Source organism: Porites lutea, chromosome 10, assembly GCF_958299795.1.
Source record: "Porites lutea chromosome 10, jaPorLute2.1, whole genome shotgun sequence".
NCBI lineage: Eukaryota > Metazoa > Cnidaria > Anthozoa > Scleractinia > Poritidae > Porites > Porites lutea.
Window position 1 is genome coordinate 4,475,021 of NC_133210.1, and position 20,275 is coordinate 4,495,295.

The 20,275-nt window shown below is 40.3% G+C and overlaps 3 protein-coding genes across 3 annotated transcripts in view; 1 reads left to right on the forward strand and 2 right to left on the reverse strand.

The window, feature by feature from the left end:
* Window positions 1-4,996, forward strand: part of LOC140950062 (E3 ubiquitin-protein ligase RNF13-like) — a 13,160-nt gene extending 8,164 nt beyond the window's left edge. Inside the window, exons 7-9 of the mRNA XM_073399225.1 lie at window positions 661-754; window positions 1,325-1,408; window positions 1,726-4,996. Of these exons, the coding sequence (XP_073255326.1) occupies window positions 661-754; window positions 1,325-1,408; window positions 1,726-1,949 (402 nt within the window). The 3' untranslated portion in view covers window positions 1,950-4,996. The remainder of the gene's footprint in view (window positions 1-660; window positions 755-1,324; window positions 1,409-1,725) is intronic.
* A 1,438-nt stretch (window positions 4,997-6,434) lies between these two features.
* On the reverse strand, window positions 6,435-7,307 carry LOC140950623 (profilin-2-like). The gene is made up of 2 exons (XM_073399864.1): window positions 7,086-7,307; window positions 6,435-6,962 (listed from the first exon to the last, which is right to left on the reverse strand). The coding sequence occupies exons 1-2, from the start codon at window positions 7,194-7,196 to the stop codon at window positions 6,690-6,692; spliced, it is 384 nt and encodes a 127-aa protein (XP_073255965.1). The 5' UTR covers window positions 7,197-7,307; the 3' UTR covers window positions 6,435-6,689.
* An 835-nt stretch (window positions 7,308-8,142) lies between these two features.
* LOC140950191 (general transcription factor IIF subunit 2-like) lies at window positions 8,143-17,394 on the reverse strand. The gene is made up of 9 exons (XM_073399392.1): window positions 17,240-17,394; window positions 14,395-14,471; window positions 14,043-14,061; window positions 12,903-13,035; window positions 12,664-12,699; window positions 12,274-12,358; window positions 11,074-11,167; window positions 10,211-10,354; window positions 8,143-8,551 (listed from the first exon to the last, which is right to left on the reverse strand). The coding sequence occupies exons 1-9, from the start codon at window positions 17,291-17,293 to the stop codon at window positions 8,408-8,410; spliced, it is 786 nt and encodes a 261-aa protein (XP_073255493.1). The 5' UTR covers window positions 17,294-17,394; the 3' UTR covers window positions 8,143-8,407.
* Window positions 17,395-20,275: the final 2,881 nt, after the last annotated feature.

Below are 20,275 nucleotides of genomic sequence, written 5' to 3' on the forward strand. Positions count from 1 at the left end.
GCCCCTTTCACTATTCATGAGTTGCCTCCAAGGGGTGGGATCTAGGGAATGCCCCCCCCCCCCCCAAAGATGACCTATGGCTTTCTAATACAACTGGTATAATTTGGCAAAAAAATCCGCTGTATCGTTTGATATGTATTTGGTAGTTCACATTATGTTATTACCTAGTCAAAAGCTTCTTCTTATTATTTGCTTTTAAAATTTGATTACGTCACCAGTCAGTTACTGCATTCCTTAGTGGTGCACTCCCTGCTAAGAAAAATCCTGCATCCCCCCCCCCCCCCCCCCCTAAAGCCTAGCAGCTGTAAGAAGGCTTCACAGGATTGATTGCAAAACGATGAATGAGCACAGGGAACAATGGATCCTACAGTAGCCCTAAAACAAAAGAGCTGCGACCTACAGGGGTCCAATGAAATTCAAGGTTTTAAAGAGGTGCAACGGTACTGCTATTTATAGCAGAAACTTCTAGTGCGGCTTATTAGTGTAAGAAGTGTCTAATGTGAATGATTCATATTGAACATGATAATTGTTAAAAAACCTGCACTGGGAGAAGGCAGACCACAGGCCAATTTAAACAGATGGTAAGTGAGTTAGGCTAGAGTCATTAGTGAAGTAAGCTAATTTAAAATTGTCTTATATAATTTCTTTTCCCAAATACAGATAAGTCGTTACTACAGACATTACTTAGAACAGCGGCGTAGTAGGCTTTCACCAACAAATCTGAGAAAGATTCCTACAAAAAAGTTTAAGAAAGGTGAGTGTCTTCTAAAAGGTTTTATTATTATACAATTTTACCATTGCTTTATTTCAAATGGCTGGTATGTAATGCAGCAACTAATACAGCTTTCAACGTGCAAAGAAAGTCGTGTCTGATAGCCCGAAGGTAGTGGGTTTTGCTATCGGGCTAGCGATTTTTGTTCTAAACTTGCCTGACGGGCAAGTACTGCTTTTTGGGAAATTCAGATTATAGAAGGATTATAATCAATCCTTCTAATCAAAAAGGGTTTTGGGGCTAGTTGAAATGACTTGCAGGCTAGTACATGCTAGCTAGAGCTTGCCCGAATGGCAGGCTGTAAAACTGACTTTCTTTGCACCCTGGCTTTGCATAGGTGTGGTGGGGTAATAATTGTTTGTTTAAATTTGAATCTATCTTAAATAATTATCTATGTATTTGGTTACATATTACATTTTCCTTAAAACATCACAATCACACAGCAGACACAAAACAAAACTGTTATCACGTGCACTTGCTAGAGAACCTTTTTTTTCCACAGGGCTCTGATATTGATTATCCAGTGACATTTTTGTTTTGATTCTTTTTGAGGTGATGATTATTATGATGTGTGTGCCATATGTTTGGAGGAATATAAAGACGGAGAAAGGCTGCGAATACTTCCTTGTGAGCATGGTAGGTGAAGAATCCATCCATTTTTCACCCATATGTTGGAAAAAACAGTGTTTGAGATGTTCACCTAGAGTTAGTGTGAAATTGATGAATAAGAAAGGTTAAAAAAAATTCTTTTTTGTTTTGTACAATTAAATTTTGATGATTCAATGCTGGAAAGAGATATAGAGAAAGCGATCCAAAAAACTGCTTTTGAACAAGATAGAAATAAACCCAGATTAAAATAAAACCCCGGGTTAGCCCTAATTGGGTTGCAAACAACTGGGCCCTGATTTTTATACTTTATTATATTTCCTCACTGCTCACCTGTTTTTTCAAAGCTTACCACTGTAAGTGTGTAGATCCTTGGTTGACTGAAGGAAAGCGGACTTGCCCAGTCTGTAAGAGACCTGTATCAAATGACAGGAGATCGCGAGCACGTAACAGAAGAGACAGAAATGATGTAGAGTCAGGTTCAGGAGAGACAAGTCATGATGCTGATGAAACAACTCCTCTTATTGGCTCAACTTCTGCCAGTGTAGCATCAAACTCCTTGACAGTTTAGTCAAATGCTCATTTGAATTTCTTAGTTTGGGGAAAGTGACTTGTCCTTTTACAGTTTGACCTCATTTAAAGACTTGACCATTTGATTCCCTTCAACAAGGTCTAGATGTAGTTTAGTCACGGTGATGAATTTATATCCTTGTAATGAACTAGCTTTGTAGCTTTGCATTTGACGTTTAGATTAAGAGAATTCAAGTTAAATAAAAATATTGTTAAATTATTATTTATACAATTTCTAGTCTTCTTTTATTCTACTTATCCTTGTTGCAGGCTGCAGTAAGAGCTTCGACTTGTTTTTTTAATTATTATTATTAATGATAGTGTGGATATTAGTTTATGATTTCAAGTGCTGAAAGGGTAATTGATTATAACCTTTAAGCTAAAAAGTGAAATTGATTATTTTGAAGCAATTCGAAATCAATTCGTTTCAAATTATACACATTCATGATTCCATAATATAGGTTACCTAAGGTGTGACACACATTATTTAAACTTTTGTGTAAGAGTTTGTTATTATAATTTGTCACTGTAAGGGGGATTTTCTGCCCTTGAGTGAACACAGTGTCAGAAGCAAAACTAAAATTTATATTGTAGGGAACCCAAACCTGACAAGATGTAGTAATAATTTAGAACTTTGTAACTGCTTTGTTGCCAAATTTCTTGAAATTTTCCATGGTAGTGTGTGACTGAATAGGTCATTTCCAAGTTGCCTTAAGCCTTTAAGTCCCAATAGTGACAAAAATCAATTTTCTTCCAATGATATCCGTACATTGTCAAGAGACTAGGTTATGAGAATTAATAAAATGATCACCTAAGAGAAAATGCTTTGATCTTTTGTCAAATTCTCTCAACTCATTCTTTAAGAAACTATAATAGAGATCAGTTTGGAGAATTTGTATGTGGATATTGGGGCTTAAAGGGTTAAGCTATGTTTTAGAGTATTAAAACAGGGTTAAGTGGAAAGTCTCTGATACTGAAATGTCTTATTCTCATGCTAGTTAGACTCATTTTTGCTGGAGGAATTTTGCTCTTGGCCAAGTTTTTAAAGTGCTTGGCCATAATATTTTTAATGGCATATTTATGAAGCGCTATAACTGTAGACTTTCAAGCTCATATAGACAGAACAAAAAAGTAAAAGTGAGCATCCACATTTCATGTTAAATTTCATTTAAGATTAGGTAAGTTGTATGTAAATAAGAAATATAACAGTATAAAATGCATACTAAAAGTGTTAAAACTGCTTGTACTATATATCATTCTCCCTTCAGTGCCATTGTGGATACTCTTTTAAGCTCTCAAATTTCTTTTCTTTTTCATGCATTTCTTCTTGTAGTCGCAAAATGTACTGCGACATTAATCACTTTTTCAGTGCAACTACTCAAACCGAGCACTTGGGAGAAGATTTTTATCCCGACTCACAATATTTTTTGTAAACTAACGATTCTTAAGTGTTTTTGCAAGAGGACCAATAAAATTCAACATTCAACTATTCAACGGCTGAAAACTATAAAACTGTTTGAATTAACCTGACCTCTCAGGAAACAGCCCTCAAATTCGTGAATGTTATTGTTCTGTTTGCAAAAAAACTTGAAAACCCTTTTTTTTCCAAAAACCGTGGTGATTGGATAATCTCCTTCCAAGCGCCCCAGTTCGATTAGTCGCACTGTAAGCCATTTATACTACAAGGTATTCAGCCTCACCTACAGTACAGGCTATTCTTAAACCCAGTTCCAGACGCGGCTCTACTCATGTGCCGAACCTAACTGATTTAAGTATGCCAAAAGAGTGGCATCTGATTCAATTGGTTACAGCAGTTTTAGTTTGGTGCGGCAAAAGAGTTGAGTTCAACAGAGTCAGTCAAACTTTTGTCAAACTTAACTTAGGTTCAACATACAGTGCGCTGTCTGAATCAGATGTCACGCCAGCATTGCTCCAAGGTTGACCTTATTTAATTATTAGGTTCAGCACATGGAAAGTAAGGTGTTTGAACCAGGCCTTAAGGAACCAAAAGGAGTAGACTGAAAATAATCTTGCCTGTCTGGTAAGTGCAAAAAAAGTTGGGGGCGGGGTTGGTGTGGTGAGAAAAGTATGAAAGGGAAAAGGGAGGAAAGTGAAAGGAACAACAGAGAGGAAGTGGCAGGTCCTCTCTTTACCTGCCTTAGCTTTCTATTCCTCTCCTTTTTTCTTCCTTTTCTAGCAGACCTTGGTCTTTTTTTGAACGTTGCTATTTTGTGTTAAGAAGTCAAAATTGTGATTGTGCTCAGTGCTTTAATGGATCATGAGTGTTTTAACCTTTTCTCTGGGAAAAGTATCTGGAAAGTCGATAGAGGTTTCATTCATTCCTCAGGAAATCATTCAAAGACTACAAAGATTAAAGAGTATGCAATAACAGACTCTTGGAGGGAAAGGTTTCTGTTTGTCATACGTATATGATTTACATGGCCTGTTAGGTACAGCTGTACCAGTTATATGTTAAACACTTTGTTTTATCACTGTAGAAACAGTGTCGTTTTTCTTATGTTACATTGTATTTTCTCTAATAGAAGTTATTAAATGTCTGTTGTTTGCTACTACTATTTACTACTTAATGGACCTAGACAAAGGAATGGCTAAAAATAGTCAAAAGTATATGTTCAGAAACCCACAGAATTACTAGCTGTCTAAGATGGTGTGTGAATGTTTACCAATAAATTGGTGGAAAAGGCTGAGTATGATGTGAAAAATCATGGAGATTGAGGAGGGTGTTATGGAAAATTCTTTAGATCACACTCAGCCTTATCCAATAATTGTCAATTGTTTTTATTTTACTATTTATTACCATTATTATTGTCTGCAGGATAAAACTTAAGGAAGCGGACCATTAACCGCATAGGGTGCATAATATAGCTAACGAAGCCTTAGGGGAATCTAACTGCTCTATGAGACTAAACAACATTGCTAAAAAATGTCTTAAAAGTAAAATAGTAATAATAGTAATCAAAATTATTATTGTTATTACAAATACAAAGACTAATACAAACTAATAAAAAGAATCTGCAGTTTTGTTTGGGTGAGAAGGATTATTATTTATAAAATTACTATAAATTTTTTTGAGGAAAATGAACACATTTTTACATTAACTATTTTAAACATGGTGCTGCTCAAACTGCCACTTTTACTTGAAAAAATCCCTACGTAAAAATGACGGGCCCAAGATGTTGGACCACATTTAAGAGTTAATGGATTTCCTCTAAGCCAGACACCCAGAAGACAATCCATAGCTTTCCAAAAAGTCTGTTACATCAGGCCTTGAGTAGGAGGGTTGCTAGAACACGAAGTATGAGCACGTAAGCACCTTTTTTGTTTGTTAATAAAAAGCATTGGTTACTTAAATACACTGTGACTCTAAGGAAGCCTCTGTACTTAGTCAACAACCTCCTCATCCTTTTTCACCCAGTTGGTGAGAGTGAATTTTATTAAGATTTTTCAAGGTATATTAGTCTTTAACCCAGCCAGCTGGTTTTTGACTTTTTGGGCAAGTTCTGTGGACTTTGTGGTAGGAGTTCTGAAAAAAAACTGAAAATTTAGTATAGTATGCAAACTGTTTCTTGCAGTGATAATTACTGCCATTGTTATCGTGTCATCTAAATAAATGTATGGAACTGATTTGTTGTTGGTGCTCAATGGTGACAATCCTTTGTGTAGCAAGTAAAGTATCCTTGACAGTGCTCTGTTCTGTTGCATCTTGTGTTCCCCCCCTGCTTTTTGAGTGCCCTTCTTAAGTGCTTTACAACATAACAGAGCAAAGCCAAGGCTTCTTTATTTGATTTATGATAAAGACTCTGTTAAATTCCCCACCCATTACTTCCTAATCTTAAAACAAACAATTGATGGTGTAACAGCTTAAGCTCCATGGTGTGACACTGTCCTGTGGTGCTATACTCTGTAATGCACGCTTTTTCAGCCAATCAGAGTGCACGTTATATCTAAACGTCATTATAAAATTGTTTAAATAATTTTTTAAATATATTTATTTATTTGCTATAACCATTAAAACGAGCATGTTCAGATTGGCAACATAACCAAACCGCACAGTGCATGGCCATATTCTCCAGCATCTTGTGCCATGACCTAATTAAATTGAGAAATTTTTCCATTAACTGAGCAGCATTTATAGCATTAAACTTTGCCATGTCACTTACTTCGGCATGCTCTTTTTCAATTCTGATCTTTTGATTAGGCCTATAATACAGAAAAGAGTGGGTCAAGGTGTAATTGTTTTAGTGAGTTGACTGTAAATGAAAATGCACACTTCCAGGGTTTAGCCTTTGCCACTGACCAGGCAAGACTATTCATATTTTGCATGATGACCTTAATCTTACGATTACCGTAATCGTAAGGAATACTCGGTCCTTAAATCAATTAAAAATACAAGTCGTATTATTTTTTGATCACGTTTTATTAACACTTCAGTTTCTGTTTTTTCAAAAGACTTCCACAGATCACATACCAAAAACAGTATAACTTTTATTGTTTTAGAAAAATAACTGCCGAAGTTTCAACAAAATCAGTGATTCGATAAAGCAGTACTTTTCTTGCTATCGCGATACTTCCAGTGCTTCTAGAGACGAAAACTACAAACTTTGTCAAACTTTTAAAGCTAAAATATTGACGTGTACACGGTTAACTGAATCAAATGTGTACCCAAAATTTTTATTAAGCTTATTTCATGTTCTTACAGCATACCAAAAGCCTTGAAAAGTCAAAATCCTGAACCGACGAGGTATTCTGCTAAGGTTTCCACGACTTGGTTGCAATTCCCAGCTCCTCCTGCGCCTTCATCATAACCGCCCAAAACCAGAGCTTTGTTGGTGAGACACGCACAAAAGCCACCCTTTTCTTTCATTTTCAAGTATGCCGCTTTCTTTTCTGCGTCGTTTCGCAGCATCATATATTTAGTTCCTGCGATGGACTTGCCGGCGACACTGCCATCCTTTAAGCTCTTTATGATGTCCTGCGCTTCCTGTTTAGACACCTATCACAAAATCGTATACAAGCTATAAGACGACCAAGTAAGCTGTAGCGGGTTGAAAAATAATTACAAGTTTAATTTAAAGAAACAGAGAACTAGCGCTAAGTGCATTTCAAATGTACTTACAGTGAACCCAGTGCTAGTTGCCCATTGTGCTCCGTCTAAGCCAAATATAGCTGCTTTTTGGACTTTTCCTGTACCTACTAGGTTAGTATCGACGTACGTTTGCCAAGACATTCTTCAAATGGACCTTCGTCGTGTTTGCAAGCTTCTACTAACTTCTGTTTCTCCCTGCCAGCAAGCTCCAAGAAACAAAATGGCGGTCCTTGCTGAGCTTAGCCAGTTCACGTGGTTTGGTGTAAGCCCTGATGACGCATGGGAGCGGCCTCGCATTCAAGTGAAAAACATCGCACGAGGAACTGTTCGCACGAGGTCGAAGATCTTCCGCAACAAGGGCGTCGTTAGGGACTTTGGGTCGAACAGGCAAAACAACACCTATTCACGTCCATCACGCTTTTTTGTACATTTCTTTGCCGTCACTGCACGACTATGACGGAAAAATGGCTAATGTCACGTTTTATGGAGGACGTAAACAAGCGACGGCTGAATTTTCTTTCTCTTTCTATTCTTGAATGTGGTTCTTGGGAATTCGGCTCAAAAAGAGTTCGCTTGAATTCGACATAGTAAATGAGTTGGAGTAATAGCGATAGAGATTGAACGAACGCAAATCCACTTTTTAATTGACTTTTTTGTGGCCTTGGCTGTCGTGGTACTAAAACGCCTTGTTTATCGCATAGAGGAGGCGAGCGCGAAACGCGAGTGACTAGTGACGAAGCGCAAGGGACTATTTAAACGGAAGGTTTTCGCCTTCCCGCTTTTCTTTGCGCGCATCGAAAGGGAGACATCTGGGTATGAGGCAGCACAGTAGCCTTCTTTTAAGAAAAATTTTGCAGATGATTCTGCCGGCCACCCCGTTATTCCAACTGCGTGATGAGGAGGGGGCGAGAGAGGGGCCAAAACTGAACTAACAGTTGACTTACAACAAAGGTGGCAGTACAAAGATCTTGACTGTACTTTGTTTTGTGTGAGCCTCTCTTGCTTTTAATAGTTGCAAGTGGAGTGCCAGTACTTCAGCCTGAGTATACTCTCTCGCTAAAACACATAGTAAGCGACAAAGTTCCCATAATGGGGTTATATTATTTTATTCAGTTTTAAGGTAATCTAACATTTGGAACCATATATTTGCAATTCATACTTGCCCATCTGTCTGACTATAAAACAACCAGCCTGCATGATGACTCTCACATTCGTGAAGAAATCTGTGAATATTGCGCGATTAGGATGCAATTCTATTGAGTCTATTTCACATTCCTCAACTACGATACAATGTAATAAACATGTATAAAGGGCAGCTTGGTCCCAGTCCTCTTGCAATATGGCTCAGGTGCTCATGAACTTGTCCCCTCTCCTCCCTCCTCGCTACTGTTCTTATTGCTGTAATGTCTGTATTCTGGTTTTAACTCCCACATGTTCTTGTGAGGGTTCTTTGTATTATAACGTCCTATTTCCTTCAAAATACATTTCAGGTATGCCTAAAGCAATGAAAAGAAAAAGATTATTAAACAAACAAAATGGGTTTTTCTTGGTATTTCAGAAACCATTGTTGGTTCACTTTTGAGTTGAGTGGTGGGTATTGCTCAGTGTCTTCTAGCTCTCGCGTGCCCAAATTCCCCCTTCCCCTCCCCCTTCCCCTTCCCCTTTAAACGCCTGTCACACAGGCTGTGTCTTCTACGTCATTTGGTGATGGCCACCATTCGCAACCCCAAGAAACTACCAAGAAAATGTTCACTTTCAAGTGAAATAGTTCGATATATGCAAGAACAAATCAATCAAGATTATTTCTAAAAGCATTTGTTTAAATTCAATCTAAAGATTCAGCTCATCTGAAAAGTTCTAAACATTGAACATTGCACATACAGAGCTGTGTCTTAGTCATAACCGGTGACTGTGGCGACCAACCTCTACCCTTGGACAACAAGTACATCTTAGAAAACGTGTACATGCCCTGCGGGATACTCAACAAAGTTTTATACAGGGAGGGTCCACCCCGAGTCCAACCCTTTACCTTTTTACATACTATTTTTGACAGAAAAAGTACCCTTTTGTATACCATATTTATTCGATTAACTGCCCTAAGCGCTTATTTTATTTTTGGACCTTAAGAGCGGGCGCTTATTCGAGGTGGGCGCTTATTCAACATTTTCAGCAAGTGTAGTATGTTTATTTTGCAAGAAAACAAGTAGTAATAACAAAAAGGGAAGATGTAACAAATCAAGGTTTCTGTAAATACTCTGACGAAAACTCCGTCTTCGGGAAGTCTCTTATTAGTACTTATTCAATTTTTTGGGGGTGGGAGGGGAAGGGGGTGGGTGGTCTTCTGCCTTTAGGATGGGTGCTTATTTGGGGTGGGTGCTAATTCGAGGTTAACGCTTATTCTAATAAATACAGTACCTTCTACTGACAAATGGGACCCCTTTCTCACGCCTAGTTTAGAACAGTGCATCTCTTTTAACTTATGCACTGTCTTTAAAATACTAATAAATGACAAAAACAGGAAGTGTTCTCGACTTTTTCAAAGCCATAAAATGCATGTTTTAGGCCTTTTGGGAAAATTATGGACTCCTAAGGTGAGGTATCTAACTGGGTTCTAAACAGTGAACATTGCACATACAGAGCTGTGCTTTAGTGATAACCGGTGACTGAGGCGACCAACCTCTGCCCTTGGTCAACAAGTAAAACTTAGAAAACTTGTACACGCTCCACAGGGTACTCAACAAGGTTTATTCAGGGAGGGTCCACCCCGAGTCCAACCTTTTACCCCTTTACATACCAAAAAGTACCCTTTGGTATACCTTCTATTGACAAATGGTACCCCTTTCTCACGCCTAGTTTAGAACTTTGCATCCCTTTTAACTGCTATGAATGCACTGCTTTCAAAATATGAATAAATGACAGCACCAGATTTCAAGTGTTCTTGAATTTTTCAAAGCCATAATTTTCACCTATCAAAATGACACATTTCTCTATCCTTTCATTTACTTCAGCAAGTGAAATCCCTACCCCTTCATATAGCCGACGCCTGAAAAAGATGCCCCATTCGGGGGAAGCCTCTCCGTATAGGTCATTATAAAAAGTGCCCCGCCCCCTCACCCCGGGTGCTGTACATCCTGGATTTCATAAGCAATTCTTACCACTGGTTGTTTTGTAATGCTAATAAGGTCCTTTAAGTTGTAATACTGATGCCTTTCAAAGGCATTGAACAACAAGGCTTTAACAACATCTTCATCTTCACGAGCCCTCTTTCCTTCTTCTTTCTTTTTCTTTTCATGTTTTATCTGAAAATAAAATGATGCCTTTAAAGTACGGCTGTCAAACCAATACATCCTCAAATAATTATTGAGAATTGATAGGGAAAGGATGATAGATGAAGTCATAATACACGGCACATGATGTCATTTGTGCAAAAATACTTGTTGACTCCGATCGTCACAAATTTGTGATGACACAAGACGCACAAAAAAGACGTTGTTAGCACTGTAACATTTGACCTGATTGTTTTACTTAATTTCACCAATCACATTATATTATTGTAACAAGGGCATACTGGAGTTTATGGAGAAATGTTCAATGTTAACATTAAAATAGCTTAAACAACACAAAATAGCTGAAATTTCATTGTCAAAAAGTCAAGTCTACTAAAGAAATGGCAAACTTCAGTGATTATCTGGGAATTTCCACACTCTAATCTAGAGACTGGGAGATACGATCCAAAATCTGGAGTCTCCCGGATTTAATATTTGCGAGAGTTGACAGCACTGTTAAAGATTAAAAGGAATTTCAACACCCTGAGGAAAGGAAAACGTCAGCAACCTGAGGGATAAAAGAGGTGTTGAATATGATAAGATGATGGCAATAAAGGTTAAGTGCATTTGAAAGTTGGTTTTATGAATCTTTCTGAGTTTTGAAGCTTATTTTCTATACCAAGGTGTGTGCTTAAAGAAATGCATTAAAAATGCAAAATCTAAAACTTTGTGTGCACATGCACAGTACTTACATTCATCTCATGGTCACTCACTGGCCTGTACTTAATCACACGCTCAACTTGCTTGGCTTTCCGTCCAGACATACTTGACTTTAAAATTGTCCGCCTGTCAATACAAAGGAAAAACTATAATTTGTCACAAACTATGCACAGCTGTCAATTTTGAAACTTTTCAGTGCAGTTCTTTAAATAAGAACTAGTTTCAGAAATACTTTTTATCTCATGAACATAACCGGCATAGTTTCCAGTTTGGAGGGAGATGAAGCAACCCAAATGAAATTCAAGAGAATTCTTGCCACAGTTTTCAGTGAGGAGGGAGGGGGGGGGGGGGGGAGAGCGTGGTCACAACCTCCCGCTTGCCATAGCCCGTTCTCCCGCCTCCCGTACCTTTTTGTCCCTTTCTCTCCTGACTACTGCCCTTTAGCGAGGCAGAGGAGACACTGACACAACTGACACAGTCGACACACCTGCACATGTGTCATTCCATCTCATTCATGACCTGTGATGTAAGCAACTTGGAAAGGTTTCCATTTTCACCTGAAGTAATGCTGTTTTTTTTTTATCCCCAGTACGAATTTTTGTTTTCCAACTTTTTTTGCAACAAAATTTTGCTTCAAGTCTCGGAGAATGTTAAATGGAAGTCAAGAAACGTTGTTGGGTTCGTTTCTTTGACTGGATGATAACCAGTAACAAATAACGAAAGCTTGCCTTTTTGAATTTCTCTACCGCTCCCCACCATCTTAGAGATCCTGCTTCCCGCCCTTTCTTCTCCTGTCTCCCATACCCTCCCCCCTGTTTTCCCAGGGTCCCACCCCCCTGTCCCTCCCCAATTTTTCAAGGCATTCAACTGAGTTGATGTTATAATAATTTAACAACTTTAATACAAAGTTTGATACTGTTGATTCATAAAGAAAGACAAATGACAAGCAATTCTTCAAGTTTGCCACCTTTTGTCACGTAAATCAAGTAAGTAAATAAAGAAGTCTAATTGGAGAGGAGATGTCTTGAATATCAATGAAATAATCACCATAAGTACTCTTCACCGTTGCTTTTAAATCAGATAATCAGCCTGGTCTTTACATCATTGTGATTGAAAAGAAGTAAACAAAAAATGTCAACTTGTAGCCACTTCCTGTATTGTCCATGCCTACACGCACACTTCAATTATCTCAGAGCAGAAAGAAAGGCGATGCTAATAGTCGCTTTACTTACTTTTTAAGTAATAAATAATCAGCATTTGGTTGAACTGGACGACAGTCTGCTCTTTGAACTACGACTCCTTCAATAGTTAGTTGAGCTGAAAACAGAAACTCAGCTTAGCTATGAATACTACAAGATAATATTATGATATTAGTCAATATTAGAGTAGTTCGTTACCATGTACAACTAAAGTGTTAACTTGTACATGTGGTATAATATACCCCTCTAACCCCTCTACAGTAATGAATAATAAAATCAGTCATAATTGAGAATGGAGCAAATGACAACAGCAGAATGCACAAATAAAGTGACAGAAAATGAGTAAAACTCTAAGGAATTAATGCAAAATTAAAATTGAAAGCATCTTCAAAACCACTACCAGATTAATGAACAAGAACTCACATTTATCACCCTTTTCTTCCTCTTCAGTCGCAGAGGCTACAATTGAGGAAAAAGCAAAAACATTGAGATGATCTTAAGACACAGCAAATTCAAGGAATGCACAATGCTGTTGAGTATTCTTAAGCAGAACCATCTCATCTATCCATCAAAACATTTTTTCTCACTGTTGTTTATTATTGTTATTATTATTTTTTATGGAATACAGGTTCTTTCTCTGTGAAGATATAATATTAAAATACCTGGTGAGCCTTCAGAAAACACTCCTATGGACTGCTCAACTTTAGACAAAACCATTTTGTAATCCCTTGGAACTTTGACATCTTGATCTTTGTCTTCTTTGTTTGCTAATGCATCAGATAGGTTAAAAACAACCTAATGAAATCAAAAGTAAGTGAATTATCATGATTTAAAGAATGATATTTTAGGTCAAAATTAAATTCAAGTTACATTTCTTGACTATGACGGATTCTCAATTCTTGTTGTCTCCGAGCCCTGAATTTAATTTTGGCCAAGAACATGGATAAAGGAAAGTTCATGCTAACACAGAAGCTAGCAGTTAACCCATGTGAATGTTCTAGCCAGACAATGACCCACTGATTAGTATAAAGCAAATGACTTGAAAGATTTCTCCCTTCTCCTTACTGAATAATGATGATGACAACAACAGCTTTTTACTTCAAGGCACAAAATCGCATGAAAGCCATGAAAGTTCCAAACCCCTAGGATAGGCTACAAACAGTGGTACATTTTGAAACACTTCGATTTCTTTTTTTGCACCAGTGGCTTGTCCTCATGGGCTAGCGATTTGCTCCATGATCACTCACTAGCCAATTGAAGAGTGTCCAAGAATGTTAGTGTCGAGCACTGGGTATGTGTAATAAATAAACATTAGACCCCTCACGCCGGTATTTGACAAAAGGACTCACATCTTACACAGTGATTTTGTTACCTGTGCATCCTGCATCCCTGACGCATAAAAATCCCCAAAGATGCAAAATAATTCATGGCATGCGTCCCATAGGACACAAAGAACAATCGATCAATTTCAAGATTTTTTGGGAGAATATCCTGTTCGTGTGATTTCAGTGGTTGTTGCTTAAAGATGCATATTTATTTTAGTCTTTTTTGTGCTTTAAATACATAGAAGGACTACATTTTAATTTTAGCAAACAGTAATAAATAGTTTTGACATCTGTCTCCAGATTAATTGTCTGCTTGCATAAAGGCCCAAGCCTTTTCAGTTTGGGAGTCTCCTTGTTTTTTTGAACTGGGACTCATTGGTTATGGACAGGGACTCATGATTTTTCACAAGATGAGTCCCAGGACTCACCTAACTATTTGTAACAAAATCACTCCTTACGGCAGTAAAAAGCACTAACCTCATTCCTCTGAGGATTACTGTTGACAAAGTTTAAGTAAAGAGTTAGTGTTGCAGTTTATATTTTGTACAACTAAGGGGATACAAAGCTAGCAAGCCACTATTTTAACTAAAGATAACCTTTCTGGTTATATTGATGGGTTACTATTATGAAAGATATTTAACTCAACCATAAACTTCCATATATTTTACCCATCAGAAAGTTTTCTTTCACTTTTTTAAGGACCATTTCTTTTACTTGTGAGAGGATCTGTTTATGTGCATTTTTATTTCTGCTCATTAGCACTGAGAAAAAGATGAAAACTTTTAAGGCATTTGGGAACAGTCAAAGGATTTCATGTTATAAGACTTACTTTGTTATCTGAAGAGAACCAACTATTCCAGAAGCATCTGTATTTTCCATCCAAATGTTGGAGAGATATTTAGGAACCTGTATGGGAATGTTTTAGTACTGTTAGAACCATGACGTGAAAAGACTAAATTAAGCCAGAGCCATTTAACCAGTGGGTTCAACATCTGGTTCATTGATGAATTATCATACTGGGGAACTTGCCATCAGCTCTGAATTGAATTGATATTGACATGCAATCATTTTCTGTTACAAGCAATATGCATCTAAGGGCCTGTTTCCACGGAGGTTGGGCACCCCAGATGGGTGAGGTAACTTGTAGCGGGTCACCCCACTTATCATGTAAACGTAATCAAATTAAAATGAGAGACTATAGGGACAGGTGGGTTACCACACCTAAGCGGGTTACCTCACCTACCTGGGATCCTCCACCTCCATGTAAACCGGCCCTAAATCCTGTTAAATGGCAGTCCAAGGCCACTGGTCTCTTTACTGCTGCCGCAGTGAGTGAACCCGAAGCGAACAAATGAGGCAGCTCTCTCATCGGAAAAAAATTACATTATAGGGGCATCCAATCACTTTTTCTTGCCAAATGCAAGGAATCGTGGTTATGCACAAATGAAAGATTTAAAATGCGCAATGGAGTCGCAAGGAATTGCGGTTATGTGCAAATGGAAGATTTAGGATGCACAGTAGACTCACAAGGAATTGTGGTTATGCTGGAGTGGGAGATTTAGAATGGGCAGTGGATTACCATACATGTGCTTTCCTCTTACACTGATTTTCAACTGCAATTTCAATAATTTGCAATCTCATTAAAATACATATAGAAACAAAAGGTCTAATTGGCAAACAAACAACTTTGCACGTGATGCATACTTTCACAGATGGCCAACACTCATCGACCGAGAACCAAAGGCATTCATAATGAATTCATTAGAAGAGTGAAAGCAAAGTTCAAATCCTCTGTATATTTGGATTGGTTTTTGGAAAACAGAATGCACCAAAGACCAGCAAAATAGTGTAGTATATGGACAAAGAAATAGCCTCACTGGAGCAAATAGCCATTTTATATCGTTCAAGCATATTTTCACAAAATGCAAAATTTTATATATAATACTGATTAGGGTTAAAATTAGGGTTAAGCACTAACCAAACTGATTACAGTTAAGCCATGAGAATAGTGAGTAGGGTTAATGGTTAGCTTCTATTTTGGGTTGGGGTTTTCGCTATAATATTTGAATAAAATCAAAATCTTGCAGCGAAACCACGGTAGTCTATGCCTTAGAGTAGTGGTATGCCGGCCCTTATGTTCTGAATCTAATCCACTCATATTCGAGTGAATTTTTTTTTCTTTTAAAATTGAAGAGACTTACACTTTGACAACATTTGTTGATCAGAAACAAAGTCTCTCAGTCCTTTCTAAATCAATGTATGATAGTTTGGTGTAGCTAGCATTCTTAGATTTATCAAAATTATTAAAAAAAATAATGGACTGCCGGTCATTTAGTATTTTGAAAATCTTGACCGGTTACCGGCCATATAGCCACAGCCTTTATCATTTTCCATGCAAATTTCCTTCTGTACCTAAGAGGAAATCACACAAGCAGCATAAGAGCTACGAGCCTGAAATTTATGTGTCATATTCATCAATAATTGAACATAACTGCCCTCCAAAATTGTTTAAATTGGCATTTGATTCGTGACATGGTTACCAGGCCAAGTTAATGTTGTGTTCTCATTGTCGTTTCTCAAACCTATCTTGTAGCACAGATCACAGTCGAACAAATTTCCTTAAACTTGGCAGATGAAATAAACAGTCTTAAACTCAAGAATTTTAAGTTTTGTGGAGATTGCTCAATTTTTCTGCAAACAGAAAGACAATTTGCAAAACTGAACACCACAGTTAGAAAATTTGCTCGTATCGCCAAATCAAAGCTTCAAAATAAATTTCAGTTATTCAGTTGAAAATGACAATAATTAAACTTATACATGTCCAAAATCAAGAATTATCCGGCCACTTCTGACGTGACACAAGCACGTTAGAAAAATAATAAGTATAAACTGGCTCATAATTAAGTTGGAGTCACCTTAAACAAACTAAAAGAAAGCTAATTTCCAAATTTAGGTCACCACAAAGATTTTGGATGGCCCTCTTAGCCTCATATCACCTTCTACTAATTATTTCACACTTAAGTTTTCATTTTCTCACTGTTCCTTGCCTACAGCAGCATTTCTACCCTTTAGGTAAACTAGTTACCACAAAGTACAGTAGGTACCACTGTAGTCCGTCTCCTACTATTTGCAAAGGCAATGAAAAAAGCACTTCGGTCAGATTTCTGTACAACCCCATACATTTATTATGCATCATTAAAGCAATGTTTTACTATTTCACCCCAATAGTTAACATGAACAGGGTAGAAAAATGTATGTATAACAAATGTATGGGGTTATATGGGGAACTCTTAACAGGTGTCAATGATTTGGTAATACTGTACTGCTTCTATATCTAGGATTCGCGTTAGAGTAACTCAAGAACTCGCTGAAAAGTAGCTTCCTAAAATTTCATGTTAGAAATAAAGAAAGATAATCCGCTGTAAAGAACTCCCGAGGTTGAAAACGCTCTAATAATAAAATGGCATAAAACAGCTAGATTTAGCGAGTTTGTAACCGTCAAATATGAAGATTATTTATCTTAAAGTTATCATTCACCGTACGATGTGTAGGCAACCAGTGATTCACAATTCTAATTAACTGCTAGATGTTGACAAAATAAAACATTTCAGTTCGGTCCATGCCAGTTGCTCAGTTGTTCAGTTCAGATGTCGAGGAACCACTAAATCCCTTACCTTTACGAGCCACACTGCTCTTGAAACACCAGAACAGTCAACCTCTGAGCCCATCGAACTATTTGAATACTTACTTCCTGGCAACAACCTCTAATGTCAAATCTTTTATCTGTAAAAAGTAGCCAAAATCGGCAAAAGTTTGAAATGAAACTAACTATATATGTCATTTACTATAACTGAAGTGTATCACCACAGAGACTCCGCTGAGCAAGCTGAGTGCAGACCAATAAAACAAACCAGAAGCCCCCCCTTGGGCGGAGCACTTAGTCCCCAGGGCTCTCCCCCCTTGGGCGGAGCACTTAGTCCCCAGGGCTCTCCCCCCTTGGGCGGAGCACTTAGTCCCCAGGGCTCTCCCCCCTTGGGCGGAGCACTTAGTCCCCAGGGCTCTCCCCCCTTGGGCGGAGCACTTAGTCCCCAGGGCTCTCCCCCCTTGGGCGGAGCACTTAGTCCCCAGGGCTCTCCCCCCTTGGGCGGAGCACTTAGTCCCCAGGGCTCTCCCCCCTTGGGCGGAGCACTTAGTCCCCAGGGCTCTCCCCCCTTGGGCGGAGCACTTAGTCCCCAGGGCTCTCCCCCCTTGGGCGGAGCACTTAGTCCCCAGGGCTCTCCCCCCTTGGGCGGAGCACTTAGTCCCCAGGGCTCTCCCCCCTTGGGCGGAGCACTTAGTCCCCAGGGCTCTCCCCCCTTGGGCGGAGCACTTAGTCCCCAGGGCTCTCCCCCCTTGGGCGGAGCACTTAGTCCCCAGGGCTCTCCCCCCTTGGGCGGAGCACTTAGTCCCCAGGGCTCTCCCCCCTTGGGCGGAGCACTTAGTCCCCAGGGCTCTCCCCCCTTGGGCGGAGCACTTAGTCCCCAGGGCTCTCCCCCCTTGGGCGGAGCACTTAGTCCCCAGGGCTCTCCCCCCTTGGGCGGAGCACTTAGTCCCCAGGGCTCTCCCCCCTTGGGCGGAGCACTTAGTCCCCAGGGCTCTCCCCCCTTGGGCGGAGCACTTAGTCCCCAGGGCTCTCCCCCCTTGGGCGGAGCACTTAGTCCCCAGGGCTCTCCCCCCTTGGGCGGAGCACTTAGTCCCCAGGGCTCTCCCCCCTTGGGCGGAGCACTTAGTCCCCAGGGCTCTCCCCCCTTGGGCGGAGCACTTAGTCCCCAGGGCTCTCCCCCCTTGGGCGGAGCACTTAGTCCCCAGGGCTCTCCCCCCTTGGGCGGAGCACTTAGTCCCCAGGGCTCTCCCCCCTTGGGCGGAGCACTTAGTCCCCAGGGCTCTCCCCCCTTGGGCGGAGCACTTAGTCCCCAGGGCTCTCCCCCCTTGGGCGGAGCACTTAGTCCCCAGGGCTCTCCCCCCTTGGGCGGAGCACTTAGTCCCCAGGGCTCTCCCCCCTTGGGCGGAGCACTTAGTCCCCAGGGCTCTCCCCCCTTGGGCGGAGCACTTAGTCCCCAGGGCTCTCCCCCCTTGGGCGGAGCACTTAGTCCCCAGGGCTCTCCCCCCTTGGGCGGAGCACTTAGTCCCCAGGGCTCTCCCCCCTTGGGCGGAGCACTTAGTCCCCAGGGCTCTCCCCCCTTGGGCGGAGCACTTAGTCCCCAGGGCTCTCCCCCCTTGGGCGGAGCACTTAGTCCCCAGGGCTCTCCCCCCTTGGGCGGAGCACTTAGTCCCCAGGGCTCTCCCCCCTTGGGCGGAGCACTTAGTCCCCAGGGCTCTCCCCCCTTGGGCGGAGCACTTAGTCCCCAGGGCTCTCCCCCCTTGGGCGGAGCACTTAGTCCCCAGGGCTCTCCCCCCTTGGGCGGAGCACTTAGTCCCCAGGGCTCTCCCCCCTTGGGCGGAGCACTTAGTCCCCAGGGCTCTCCCCCCTTGGGCGGAGCACTTAGTCCCCAGGGCTCTCCCCCCTTGGGCGGAGCACTTAGTCCCCAGGGCTCTCCCCCCTTGGGCGGAGCACTTAGTCCCCAGGGCTCTCCCCCCTTGGGCGGAGCACTTAGTCCCCAGGGCTCTCCCCCCTTGGGCGGAGCACTTAGTCCCCAGGGCTCTCCCCCCTTGGGCGGAGCACTTAGTCCCCAGGGCTCTCCCCCCTTGGGCGGAGCACTTAGTCCCCAGGGCTAAGAAAAAAAAACAATATAAATAAACTTACCTTTTTACTTACCTTTTTTGAGTTAAGTGCTTTTTTGTGTGTATATTTGATAGTTGGTTTACGATGAGAAATTTAGCTGTGAGTAAGGTTTCGTTTTGTTTACGAAACCGAACTTTCTTTACTAAATTTAAAAGCGTAAACTTCTTTTAGATTGTGATGTTTTCTCTCTTTCGGGCCTTAAGAGTTTTATTTTATAACTAAATACAACATGCAGTTTTCTTGGTGTATATACCAAACCAGAATTTTTAGAGGCCAAAAACCTCACTTCGAAGTTTCTGTGAAAAAAGATGCAACATCAACAGAAATATAGCTTAATCGATGAGCCTCGAGACCTTATTAAAAATAATGACCGAGCGGGTACTTTTCCATAGTTTTTGAAGAGCAGGTTATTGTTATGGTCACTGAATTGAAACAGTAGTTTATTATTTCTAATAATGATCTTCTGTTCCACCTCAACGACCTGCTCTTGAAATTTAACAACCTGTTCAAAACAATGGAAAATTGCATGAAGACCGGACTTACTGACTGTGTTGTGAAAAATTAAACTTACCATATAGGTTTGGTATATACTGAATAATTGACAGACACACAAATGAGTTGGCTGCATATCCTTGTTAAGGACCGTGGCAGTACGTTTATTGTTATTTTGAAGACTTTCTTGCAAGGCAAATTGTTCTGCTTTTCCTTATGGTCGGGTAGAACCTGTTAAAAAATGGAAAGTGTTATTTGTTGTTGTAAATATCACGGTACAAACGTCTAAGGATTGCACTCGGAATTAACCTTATTTTCTTGTTTAACTGGTTTCTTGTTACCTTCAGTTTTATTCACACCTGTGTTGCCTCTCTGCCGACTATTATCTTATGTCAGCCTGAACCGTCCCGGGAAGCATTGTATGTCTCTCCCGATGCAAGCTAAGCACTCTACGTTA